At 48.1% G+C, this 12,388-nt stretch overlaps 1 protein-coding gene across 4 annotated transcripts; it reads left to right on the top strand.

Annotated features, from left to right (window-relative positions):
- Positions 1–654: 654 nt before the first annotated feature.
- MORN4 (MORN repeat containing 4) lies at positions 655–11,934 on the top strand. Of its 4 annotated transcripts, none has more exons than XM_059398277.1 (6): positions 655–746; positions 4,301–4,418; positions 7,920–8,017; positions 9,733–9,847; positions 10,220–10,329; positions 10,588–11,934. In XM_059398277.1, exons 3-6 carry the CDS (start codon positions 7,951–7,953, stop codon positions 10,734–10,736), a joined length of 441 nt encoding a protein of 146 aa, XP_059254260.1. In that variant the 5' UTR covers positions 655–746; positions 4,301–4,418; positions 7,920–7,950; the 3' UTR covers positions 10,737–11,934. The 4 variants fall into 4 exon arrangements, with proteins under 4 accessions (XP_059254260.1, XP_059254259.1, XP_059254261.1 ...); XM_059398278.1 differs by lacking the exon at positions 4,301–4,418 and adding an exon at positions 1,826–1,976 and having other exon boundaries at positions 700–746; XM_059398276.1 differs by lacking the exon at positions 4,301–4,418 and having other exon boundaries at positions 656–746.
- Positions 11,935–12,388: the final 454 nt, after the last annotated feature.

Here is a 12,388-nt window from a genome sequence, read left to right as displayed (position 1 = left end):
ATTGATAAGTAAATAAATGGATAAAAGGATCGGCATACGTAATATTTGGAGAATTCGCTCCAATCTCGATAATACATTTTAAACACAAAGATCTGAGTAATGACAACACAACTCCTTACAACGAGTGAATGCATAAGTGTCCTGGTATCACGGTGCTGGCACAGGGCTGACACTCATTAAACCTCAGCTGCCTGGTCCAGCATGTTACAATTCACAAAGGTGAAACTCAAAATCCAGGTTTGGGTTCTGCGCTTAAACTCCAGCGAAGAGTCATTTACAGCTCTGAAGGTCCGCGTAGGACCCGAAGCGCTCGAGTTGGTGGTCCGTTTTTTTTTTACCCACGTTTGGTTTTGTTTTGCTTTTGTCCACATTTCGGTTAGAATGTCTCTGAGCAGACCAGACCTGAGATCTCCCTCAAGTGGCCGAGGTAGGACCACGGGTTCAGCCCCACCCCTCTTTCGGCTGTTTGACCCGAGCTCTTGAGACACTCCGCCCCGCACAAAGATGGCGCAGAGTCCGCGCTGAGCCAATGGAGAGTGGCGTTGCTCCTGGTTGCCTAGGTAACAGCCAATGGACAGCCGGAATTGCGCCCAGTGCGGCCGCCCGGGATGGCGGCGTCAAGTGGGGCAGGCGCTGGTGGAGGTGGTGGAGAGGCTGGTGGCAGGGGCGAGCCCGGCGGAGCCGCCGTCCCGGCCGCTGGAGCCCAGCGTCTGGGCGTGATTGTCATCCCGAAAGGCGGAGCTCAGGTTGGCCCGTAACGCAGGAGGGAGGGGGCCACGAGCTTGTGGTCGGTGAGAAAGGAGGAGTCCATCCCGAGATGACCGGCTGGGGATCGGGATTCCATCCAGAAGGCGCTGACTAGAGGGCGGGGCCGGTGGGATACCGAACCCGTGAGACCAGAGAACCTCTGGTCTCTACCCGTGGGGCCGAGTCCAGGGAGAGCCCACGGTACCTGGCTTGGAGAGTGGGTTGGGGCGGGGGGATGCTGCTTCCGGAGGGGATGGTGGACCAGTGTGAGCAGAGACCTGGTCCCAGCGGTAGAGCAGAGCTCGGGTGGAGGGAAGGATCAGTGCTGGGATCCAAGAACGGGGTGGGAGATGGACTAGGAAATGTTCTTAGTTGGGTCTAGGGCTTTGTTTGGCCTGGGCCGGCCTGTCACACTCTGCTGGAGAGACGTCCCACACAACAAGGCTTGTGGATGGTGGCATGCCGGCCAGGTAGCATCTGCAAACTGCTTAGGTATCCGCAGGAGTAACTCGGATTTATTAGAATCCGCTCCACGCATTTCCTTTTTCATGAAATAGGATAGTATCATGGCAGTCCTCATCGTCCCCAAGCCTTTTATTATTATTTTTTTAAATCTTCTTTCTGGTATCAGGATTTTCTTCCCACTTCCTTCAATCTAACTGTCCCACAGTCTTCCTAAATAAGACCTTTGTCTAGTAGCAAAACATTTTTTTTCTTTTTGAGTTCAAGGAAGACTTATAGTAAAAAGACTTGTAAATTTATAAGAAAAACAGTTATTTCAAACTCATTTAAGCACTTTAAAAGGAATGTGTGACTTTTTGTTCTAGGTTTCTTACAAGCCGGAATTTTTGTTCACCAGAGTCTTCCTTTCTTCTCTTTAGTATTCTAAAAGCCAAAGACTGCTTTCTTTATAATTAAGAGAACTTTGGCAAGGTATTCATACTCTGGGGAGGCTTTGGAGGAACAATGTAAAGGTATATGTGGGGAAAGCAGGCTGCCTCAAAGCAATACTTTTTAAGTGAAAAATCTGTTCCTCTTTTTTATTTTTTTTTTAAGATTTTATTTATGTATTTGACAGACAGAGATCACAAGTAGGCAGAGAGGCAGACAGAGAGATTGGAGGAAGCAGGCTCCCTGCCAAGCAGAGAGCCCGATGCGGAGCTCAATTCCAGGACCCAGGATCATGACCCCCGCCGAAGGCAGAGGCTTTAACCCACTGAGCCACCCAGGTGCCCCAAATCTGTTCCTCCTCGTGGTAGCTTTGTGTGTGTGTGTGTGTGTGTGTGTCATTTTTAATCCTCCGAAATTGAATGCAAGATAGTGTGAATGCATAATATTTTTTTTAGCAAGTTTGATTCCTAAACTCTAAAAAAAGACAAATGGAATGGAAACAAAAGTTAACATTCCTGTCTCCAAGTTCTATCTGGAAATATCTGAATCAGGAGAAAATAAAGATAGCAGGGGTTTCATCTTTTGTGCAGAGCAACAGTGTATTTGTTTCACGGACAAAAGTCAATTTCTTTTAAGTAAATGTTTGGATTGATCCTTTGCAACCCATTTATGAAAAGAGCAGAAAGGGTGGGTATCTGTTTAGAAGCCTGAATCTTCTTGGTTTGAGACTACATTTCATATGTATAGCTGAAGCCTAAACTCCGAGCCCACCTGTTGTTGTTGTTTTAAGATTTTATTTATTTATTTATTTATTTGATAGAGATCACAGAGAGGCAGGCAGAGAAAGAGCTCTGGGGAAGCAGGCTCCCTGCTGAGCAGAGAGCCCAATGTGGGGCCCGACCCCAGGACCCTGGGATCAAAACCTGAGCCAGAGGTTTTAACCCAGGCACCCCAACCTGTTCTCTAAGAAGATTTTTTTGGGTCACTGATACAAACACTGATTTGGATCCTTATTAAAGTGTTGGGTTTTCAGTCATTTTCATCAGTACTGGCTATTCTGTATTAAACTAGATTTGTTTCAATGACCATGATTTCTTTTTGGGTCAGTGACTGTACAGCTGACGATAACTTAGCCTGGCTAATTTTAGAAGTCATAGATGAACATCACGGTCCCTGGCGGTGACAGTATCAATTATTTGGACATAGGTAGAAGTTTCTAGTCAAATGGGTTCAACCATGGCCTGAGACCCATAGTGTCCATGTGTGTCCTTTAGTTAGCACTTCCAGTTGTGCTCTTGGGAATGGACATCATGTTGACCAGCAACTATTGAAGGGAATTTGCTCTGTCTCCCTAGATAAAGAAAGGAATGGAAATTTACTTTTGGAAAAACAAATGAGAGAGGAGGTCGCAGGGTTAGGTGGAGAGATGATGATCCAGTTACTACAGCTGTGTAACATTATACCCCAACCATAGCTGCTTAAAACCACCGTATGATGCTCACAGATTCTGTGAGTAAGGAGTTCGTAGATGGCATCGTGGGGATGACCTCGCTTTGCTCCATGATACCTCAGATGGGATGCCAACTCAGTGGCTGGGAGCTAGAATCATCTGAAGGCTCCTTGGCTTACAGCTGGTCCCTGGGCTAGGCTGATTCAAAGATGAGCATTGCCAACCGGAGCACCAACACATGTGGCTTTTTGTGGCTCATCTTCCTCGCAGCACAGTGGCCCCAGGGTAGTCAGACCTCCGTGGGCAAGCAGACCAGTGAGCAAGAGGGAAGATGCGTCACCTTTTCTGATCTGACCTCGGAACACACCATCTCTTCCATCGTGTCCTATTGGTTGAAGCAATCGCAAGCCTACCCTGATTCGAAGAAGAGTTAGACTCTACCTTTTGATGGGGCAGTGGCAAGGTCAAATTATAGAACGCGTAATACAGGAGATACGACCACAAATGTCTTTGGAAGTTACAATCTGCCACGTTTGGTAATTAGAGGATGATCTTTTCCATTTCATTGGCCTCTTTAAAAACTTTAGAATATTCTCCTTCAGAGCCACAGCATACCAGAAGAGGGGCTAGGTTTACAATTTGAGGGGCTGACTAGTACCGTGTCCAAAGCTAGTCTTCAAACTGGAGAAACACTGTTCCCTTCCTTTCAGCGACCTTCTCCTGGTCCCTGTGAAACAAGCAGGATGCCATTATGTGGAAGTTTCATGTGGCCTTGAGAAAAAGTAAACAAATGTTGGAGTCTGCTCCCCCAAGCCCCTGGACAGTCAGACCGACTCCTCACACGCCACCACAGTAACTCCTTCCAGACCTCTGAGTGAGGACAAGTTTACAGCTGCCAGACATCAAAAGGAATAGCCCTTGTCTTACCATCTCCCTGCATAAATCATGATTTTGTGTTTATGTTTCGGAATGGTTGTTTAGTGATAAGATTTATTATAAGATACGGCCTTTTAAGATTCTGTCTTGTTTTGAAGGAATGAAATATTTCAGATTTGTTCCATAAGCTGACTCTTAGTACGCTGACTTCATTAGTTTTGGGAAGCGCTGAAGACGGCCTGTAGTTATCAAAGCCTGCCTGGACTGGAAAGAGTTTTCCTCTGCAGTTTCGATGGAAAACTGCTTCTCTTCCTCTCATTAATGTTGTATTTGCAGTGGAGTCGTGCTGACCTCTACCCCAGGCACACTGATGCTGGGCTGACAACAAGAGGGTTGAGCCTGAAATTGGATGCCGACCTTGTGGAACATTGGTGGAACAGAGATGGCACACCAGGTATAAGCGTCACCAGTCAAAGAAATAGCCCCAGAGCGTTCAAGGAGCTTTAAGACAAGAAGAAAATGATCCCTACCTCGGGGCATCTAATGCTGTGTCAGAGAGCCTGGGCATGGAGCTCCCGAGTAGCAATAGAGAGAAAATCCCTGGTGGAGCTGTGGGAGGGGCTCGCAGACACCACTGGAAGAGCTTCCCAAGCTGGCCTCATTATGGGGGTAGAAACAAATGTTGCTTCCCGTTTGGGCGAGAGCCAGAGATTCTCAGAAGTCATCTGTTCTCATAGCTAGAAGGAAATGAGAGCTGTGAGACAGGGCCAGGGCCCAGAAGATGTGACTGAGCCCTTCTCTGTTGAGGCCCAACTGTTTGCACGTCAGAATGTTTCTGGGCTTACGGCATCTGTATCCAAAAACATCATGGCGTAGGTCAAAATTAAAATATCCCATAGTGTGGCGATAAAACAGGCAAGTGGCAATTGTAGTTTACTTTCTCTCAGCTTAGAATTTACCTCAGGCAAAATTGCTGGTTTTTCTTTTCCAAATGTTATTTGAATTATATTGGTAGCATTTTTATACGGAGACTTTGGGGAAATTTTTATTATAGTAAGTGAATGTGTGAGTTGAGACGTCTGTTTTTGAAGGAGGAAAAGAATAACATTTAGTGGACAGGGCCTAGTGGTGGTGTAGGTACTTTCATGTACCTTATTTAATTTTTTTAAAAGATTTTATTTATCTGACAGAGAGAGAGAACAAGTAGGGGGAGCAGCAGAGGGAAAGGGAGAGGGAGAAGCAGGCTCCCTGCTGAGCAGAGAGCCTGAAATGGGGCTTGATCCCAGGACCCTGAAATCATGACCCGAGCCAAGGCAGATATTTAACCAGCTGAGCCATCCAGGCGCCCCAGTGTATCTTATTTAATTCAATCCATAACAATTCTCTGAAGTAGGTATACTTTCTCCACTTGACAGGGGAGGAGACCAAGGTTTAGAGGCATGTAAGTAACCTTCTCGAGGTTACAGAGTACACAGGGATGTGGCCGCAGTGCTGGTGCTCCTGGGCCCACACACCACTTTATTACACTGGGAGACATGTGGGATATGAAGACAGGATGGCATTTAGGAGCATGGGCCCCAGAGGCTGACCCCTAAGTTTCTGCTTCTAACTTGTGCATGTTAGCTGGGGGACCTTGGTGAATTTACTTACCCTCTCTGCCCCTCAGTTCCCTAATCTGTAAAATGGAAATGATAGTACTACCCACCTCATAAAGCTGTGAGCTGAAATTAGATTATGGCTTTTTAAAAAGGATTGTATTTGTTTATTTGACAGAGAGAGACACAGCAAGAGAGGGAACACAAGCAGGGAGAGTGGGGGAGGGAGAAGCAGGCCTTCCGAGAAGCAGGGAGCCTGACGCGGGGCTCAATCCCAGTACCCTGGGATCATGACCTGAGCTAAAGGCAGATCTTAACCCACTGAGCCACCCAGGCACCCACCTCTAGGTTCCTTATTAAGAGGGGACCTTTCAATAGAGTGATTTATAGATCAGAGAACATTCACGCCTAATGTATCTGTTTGTAGGAGTAGTAGTCCTCATGCTTTCAAGTGTGTAGCAATCTAATGATGTGCTTGTTAAAACTACAGGTTCCCAGGCTCTAACTTACAGAATCTGATTCAGTAGATCTGGGGGTGGGTCTAGGACTCTGCATTGTTACTGTCACTTGTAAAACTGTTGTATTGTTTAGATCTGGAAAAGATGAAGAGGTGAGTAAACAGACCTAGGGAATTTAAAAAGAACTAGGGATCACACTTTTTAAGATGTGTCAAATACTTCTGTTTGTATTTAATGCTAGTCAGGTATCTTAATCCCCTTCTTATAGGATATCTTTGAATGCAAGCATTCTTTTAGTGCATATGTGAACCCATACCTGGCAGTCTCCAAATGTTGCTGGGTTGTTTATTTTTCTCTAATATCTCTGTAATAGCTATTTCTTCCTTCTGCTCCCATTATACTGTTACCCCCTAGTTCAGGCCTTATGATCACGTACCTGGGTATATTGGTTAGCTTTTGCTGGATAATAATAACACACCATCCCAAAACATAGTGGTTTCAAACGACCACCATATATTTAGTCCATCATTCTGTGACTCAGTAAATTGGGCCTGGGTTCAGGAGCAGCTCTGTTGGTCATGTCCAAGCTCATCCAGGCATCTGTTGGCAGCTGGGACAGTAGCTCCACATGACCCCTCATCACCAGCCAGCTAGCTCGGGCTCATCCACATGGGGGCAGGACAGTTCCAAGTGCGGTCGACGAGCACTTCCCAGACCTCTGCTGTATCCCTTTTGCTAACGTTCCATTAGTCCAAGCTGAGTCCCATAACCCACCCAGACCCAGTGGGCGGAGGAATAAAGTGCCCGTGAATGGACACATGGTGCTGCCATGTCACATCCCAAGGGCGCAAGCACAGGAGAGTCATTGGTGCTCATTTGCACAGTCTCCTGAAGGATTACATCTCCTGTCTTGCAGGCTTGTCTGGCTGTGGGCTCTTGATGCTCCAAAGCCTTCCGTTTCCCGCTGCCATGTTCATTTTCTGTAAGCACTGCTTTCGAATTATGTGCCTGTTCATATACCCCCCAGGGCCTCCGTCTTTTCCCCTCCCCATTAACTGGAAACTCTCCTGCCCAGCTTTCTGAGGTCTCCTTAGAGTAGCCTGACCAGAAAAGCAGAGCGAGCAAGACAAGAGAGAAAGAACTAGCAGCAGTCAGGGGAGGCTGGGACACTAGTCCAGCCCAGCCACAGCCTAGCTTTTCACTTCTCTCTCTCCACCTATGAAACAACAGAGTTTAGGTTTAAATCTGAAAGGCCCTCAGATTTCAGATTTTGGCTGAGTACCTAGACAAACTTATTTCCTCTTACTCTGTAAATAAACCTTCCACTGCAGTTAAGACCCAGCTTATTATTTTCCCACTAAACATCCGGGTTATGTGGCTCTTTGTGCTTTCATTCCCCAGGTTTTCTCCATGGGTGACTGCCCTTTGCATGCCTGCTTGCTTGCTTGCTTTTTAAATATTTTTTAAAAAGATTTTATTTATTTGACAGACAGAGATCACAAATAGGCAGAGAGGCAGGCAGAGACAGAGCATGGGGGCCGGGGGGAGGGAAGCGGGGGCGGAAGCAGGCTCCCTGCTGAACACAGAGCCCGATGTGGGGCTCAATCCCAGGACCCTGGGATCCTGACCTGAGCCAAAGGCAGAGGTTTTAACCCACTGAGACACCCAGGTGCCCCAAGGCTGATAACTTTTTTAAAACCAGCAGGAAAATAAGACTGCTTGAGCAGAGGTGGTGATGATGGGATTGGGAGTGGGGGGTTGGAAAGGTGGATGTGTTTTTTAAATGTATCCAAGATAACATATACTTAGCTGGTTAGCTGATAGAATATATCTGTAAAGTTGCTTTGCAGACCTTTCCTCCAGCCATCCCGTGACTCTGGTTCTCGCCTCTGTTTCCTGCAGTGTTTATCCTTTTCTTCCGTAAGCTGTCACCATGACCCTGACAAAAGGTTCCTTCACCTACTCCAGCGGCGAGGAATATCGCGGCGAGTGGAAGGAAGGTGAGAGGACCCCGGGGAATCAAGTGATGAACACTTCCTTTGGCTGAGAAGCCAACTGGATGAGTCTTCATAGTCTAATTCCAGGATTTAATCTGAATAGTGCCTTTCCTTTCTTTGATTTTAGGACTAAATAAAGGCATTAGAAAATGCCATTGTTTGCCCAATCTCCAGCAATGAGTTAAACCTTTCCACGTCAGAATATAAAGTGTTTTAACCTCTTTTTATTCTTTAGTGGTATTATTTGGGAATTGTTTTTATTCATTTTTTTTTAAAAGATTTTATTTATTTATGTGACAGACAGAGATCACAAGTAGGCAGAGAGGCAGGCAGAGAGAGAGGGGGAAGCAGGCTCCCTGCGAGCAGAGAGCCTGATACTGGGCTCGATCCCAGGACCCTGGGATCATGACCTGAGCAAAAGGCAGAGGCTTTAACCCACTGAACCACCCAGGCGCCCCAGGGAATTCTTTTTATAAATACTTATATACCAGGCAGAGTAAAATGAATTATTTTGAGTGCCTATAAAGTAGAAAATGCAGAATTCATTGCAATGACTTGGCTCCAGTGAATTTTAAAAGTTCAGGAAGATCTGGAAATTAGGACAGAGAGATACTCAAGAGTAAGTGACAGTCATTGCCTTGAATTTCCTGTGACAGCTCACTGCATTCGGAAGCATCTAGTCACAGGATTGGTGAAATTCTTCAGAGCCTGAAAAACATAGTCTGACCACTTCAAAGCCTCGTGGGGCCAGCCATGAGCTGCCCCGAGAAGCCTTGACTTCCTACAGTGGTGCCAGTGAAGAGAAGTTCTGGCGGTTTTGACATGCACCCCATTCTTCTCACGTTAGATCCCTACAGCTCATGAATTTTTGAGCCCTGAGAGGAGCAAGTGGGCAGATGGGATGTGCCCTTGCTCAGTACATCTCCCACCTTTCTCCTACCTCCCCAACACCTGCCGTCCCCTGAAATCTGGCCGTTTAGAGGCACCATTCTGCCAGGCGGTCTCTGTCCCAGCTGCCGGAAGGACATGATTGCTCCTCCAGCATCTTGCTGTGTTCTGGTCAGTTCAGTGGGTAAACACAGCCCTCCTGACATAACAAAACCCGAATCAGTATTGCCAGTCAGCCCGTGAGGTGTGCCCCCTAGCTTCACGGTGCCCTGTGGCACTGTCTCCTCTCCGAGAGGCAGCAGAAGTCAGTGGTGAGGGCTCTCCAGCCAGGATGTCTGCAGCATTTGCTTTCTTGCTCTGCCACTCAGCAGCTCTCTGGTCTCGAGCAAGTGATAGCCTCTCCTAGCCTTGCTTTCTGCATCTGTGAAATGGGAATAATAATAGTACTGTGCTCTCTGTGTCTGTGAATGGGAATAATAATAGTACCTCTTAACATCGCGAGAATGAGATAGGTTGATAAATTCAAAGTGCTCAGAAGAGTGTCTGACACATAGTCAAGGCACTATGGTAGTTAGTTTTATTTTCCAGCGCTCTCACTCATACCAAGAGAGACCTGCTCCACATCTGATGTTCGTGACAAGATGGGAAGGTCCCAGGAGCCGGATTTTCCTGGTGTCTGACTCTGGGTAGCAGTTCTCTGCCTTGCTAACATCACTGCCTGTCTTCATTCCCTTGTGGGTCGGGTGACGAGCGACAAGGGATGTTAGGCAGCGAGGGGGTCCCTGAAGCTGCCTTATCCCAACCTGACAACTGTCTCTGTCTTTGCTCAGGCCGCAGACATGGTTTTGGTCAACTGATGTTTGCAGATGGTGGCACCTACCTGGGTCATTTTGAGAACGGGCTCTTTAATGGCTTCGGGGTACTGACCTTCTCCGATGGCTCAAGGTAAGTCCTGGTCATTCCTTTATGAGCTTTCCTAGTGGTAAATAGCTGCTCAGATCTGAGCTTGGCCCAGGCCCTCTGAAAACAGGCAAGAAGTAAGCAGTTCTTTTATGAGTTACTTTATAAATAGATCTAAAATTTGAAATGGCGAGGAGCCAAGTGACCTTCCACCCGACTGCCATTCTCTTGCGTTATCTCCTTGAGATTAGAGCCGCATATCACACATGCCCTCTGGCCCTCCTCTGGGAGTGGGGCGGTGGGGGCAGGGATTCTGAGGCAAGCAGAATCCGCTCCGCTCCTTGGCATTAATAGGTAACACCCACTGGTAGCTGCTTCACACAGTTAACTCACTACCTCCATCTCCTGTTCCTGCAGGTATGAGGGGGAGTTCGCCCAGGGCAAGTTTAACGGCGTCGGAGTCTTCATCCGACATGACAACATGACATTTGAAGGGGAATTTAAAAATGGCAGAGTAGACGGTTTTGGTAAGTCCCAGCCCCGCAGGATGGGAGCCCAGGGGTGGGAGCATGCCAGGGGTGGAGGTACACCTGGTTAGCTTAGATGTTTCCAGGACGTCTGCCCATCCATAGGATCAGGCCCGATGCCCGCCTGTGGAACTTGCTGGTTCAGGGTTCGGGAGTGAGGGCGGCAGGTTTTCCTTCTCCACTGCTCCATGATACCAAGCTGCTCTCTGAGTCACGCTCGCCCTTATCAGTCCCACATTTGCTTTGTTCCCCTCAAAGGCCTGCTGACCTTCCCTGACGGTTCTCACGGAATACCCCGCAACGAAGGTCTGTTTGAGAACAACAAGCTGCTGCGGCGGGAGAAGTGCTCCGCGGTCGTGCAGCGGGCCCAGAGCGCCTCCAAGTCAGCCAGAAATCTCGCTGCCTGACGGGCGTCGTGCACCCGCGCCTGGGCTCGGGCCACAGCGCAGGCCCCCACAATGCACTCAAGGTGAATACGTGAACCGGATGTGAGAGGAGATGAGAATGCCCATGGAGCGGAGGCCTGGAGACGAGCCCCCTCACCTGCCAGGTGGGGATTCCATGACAAAAGTCATGAGGACTCTGGCCCCCCCGGCCCGCAGCAGGGTCACCAGTTCTGTCTCTGCCTCTCTCCCTGATTGGTATTCTCTGTCCCTAATGCCTCAGGTCGCCCAGCACAGACCTGCTTCTACTTGATTTCTTGCCCATGGAGGCAGAATTTCTTCATTCTGCCTGTACTGGGGGCAGTTGATCCTCGCCCCAGATTAGGGTGAGTGCTTTGTGCTACCCTGGAGAAACAGGGAGAAACATGGGGGTGACTTAGACAGCTCCTCAGTCCTATGGAAGTCAAAGAGTGTTTCTGTGTGTCGCCCCTTCTTTGGCTGCTGGTTGGCTTCATAACTCTGGGCCTACCACTTTGTCTCCCCAGGCTGGTATCTGTGTCTGCTTGTCCCCCTGTGAAGGGTTCGGTAAAGATACGATTTCCCTCTCCCTTGATTGTACAGGCTGTCTTCCTTACCTGAGTTCCAGCAGCTAATTTGTGCCCCATTGTGCCTCTCTCCTTCCTTAGACACGGGACAGGATCCCTCTGGGGGACAGTCAAGAAACTGATACGAGAAGTCATCTCATAACGTGTATTTGTTACTTACCCCGGGGCAGAGGACAGACCTCTCTGGGCCACTTCAGGCCCTACCATGGAGTAACTGAATCCTTAGGGATGGCTTGGGCTGACACAGCCCCTTCCCAGTGGACCCATAGGTCAGACCCACCTCAACCCCTTGGAGCTTGGGGAGAATTGATTGGATGGGTTCTAGGACTGCAGTGAACCAAAAGAGAATTTGGCTCCTTGCATTTGGTTCATGGTTAACTCTTCCATCACAAGCTTGGTTGTCAGCCCTGGGGGTCAGATCTGGATGGATGGGACCCCTGCGTAGTTTATGACGGACACCTCCAGTTACCCAGAGCCCAGACATGCCCACTCCACTCCCAGCCCCTTACCCTAATAGCAAATTGTGGTGGAAATTATAGCCCTGTGCCTCTATTTATTCTCCGAGTTGTACTGTAGAAACAAGTGTTTATGAGGAATAAACAATCAGCAGAACTGCCTATACTTAGTTTCTCGACTCTGGCTCTGCCTCCTCATGAATCAGCCCATTTGCCGTTTCTAAAAGTTCATCACAGATGGGGTCTTGGGACCGACACTGCAGACTCTACTGCACAGTACTTAATTCTCCATACCTCCGAGAGGTATGAGAGGTATGAGAAGGGAATGACCTGCTTTTTTTTCTTTTTTAAATCAGATGGGTTCAGGTTGCCCAAACTAGAAAGTGGCAGAGCTGGGTGGGATTTGTATCCCGGTTTTTCTGATTCCAAATCACTTTCCACTGTACTTCTCTTGCCCTGAGCATCATGAGATGGGGGCACTCATATCTGCTGGATTACCTTGGGCAAGTCAGTTCCTGCCTGGATTTCCCCTCTTCCTGCAGCAATACCTCCCCAACTGAGCCAATGTGCAGTGTTCACCTACTGTGCTAACCCCTTTACATGCGTGATCTTGTGG

The sequence above is a fragment of the Mustela nigripes genome, chromosome 4, assembly GCF_022355385.1.
Source record: "Mustela nigripes isolate SB6536 chromosome 4, MUSNIG.SB6536, whole genome shotgun sequence".
Lineage (NCBI taxonomy): Eukaryota > Metazoa > Chordata > Mammalia > Carnivora > Mustelidae > Mustela > Mustela nigripes.
This window is presented reverse-complemented; position numbering and strand designations above follow the sequence as displayed.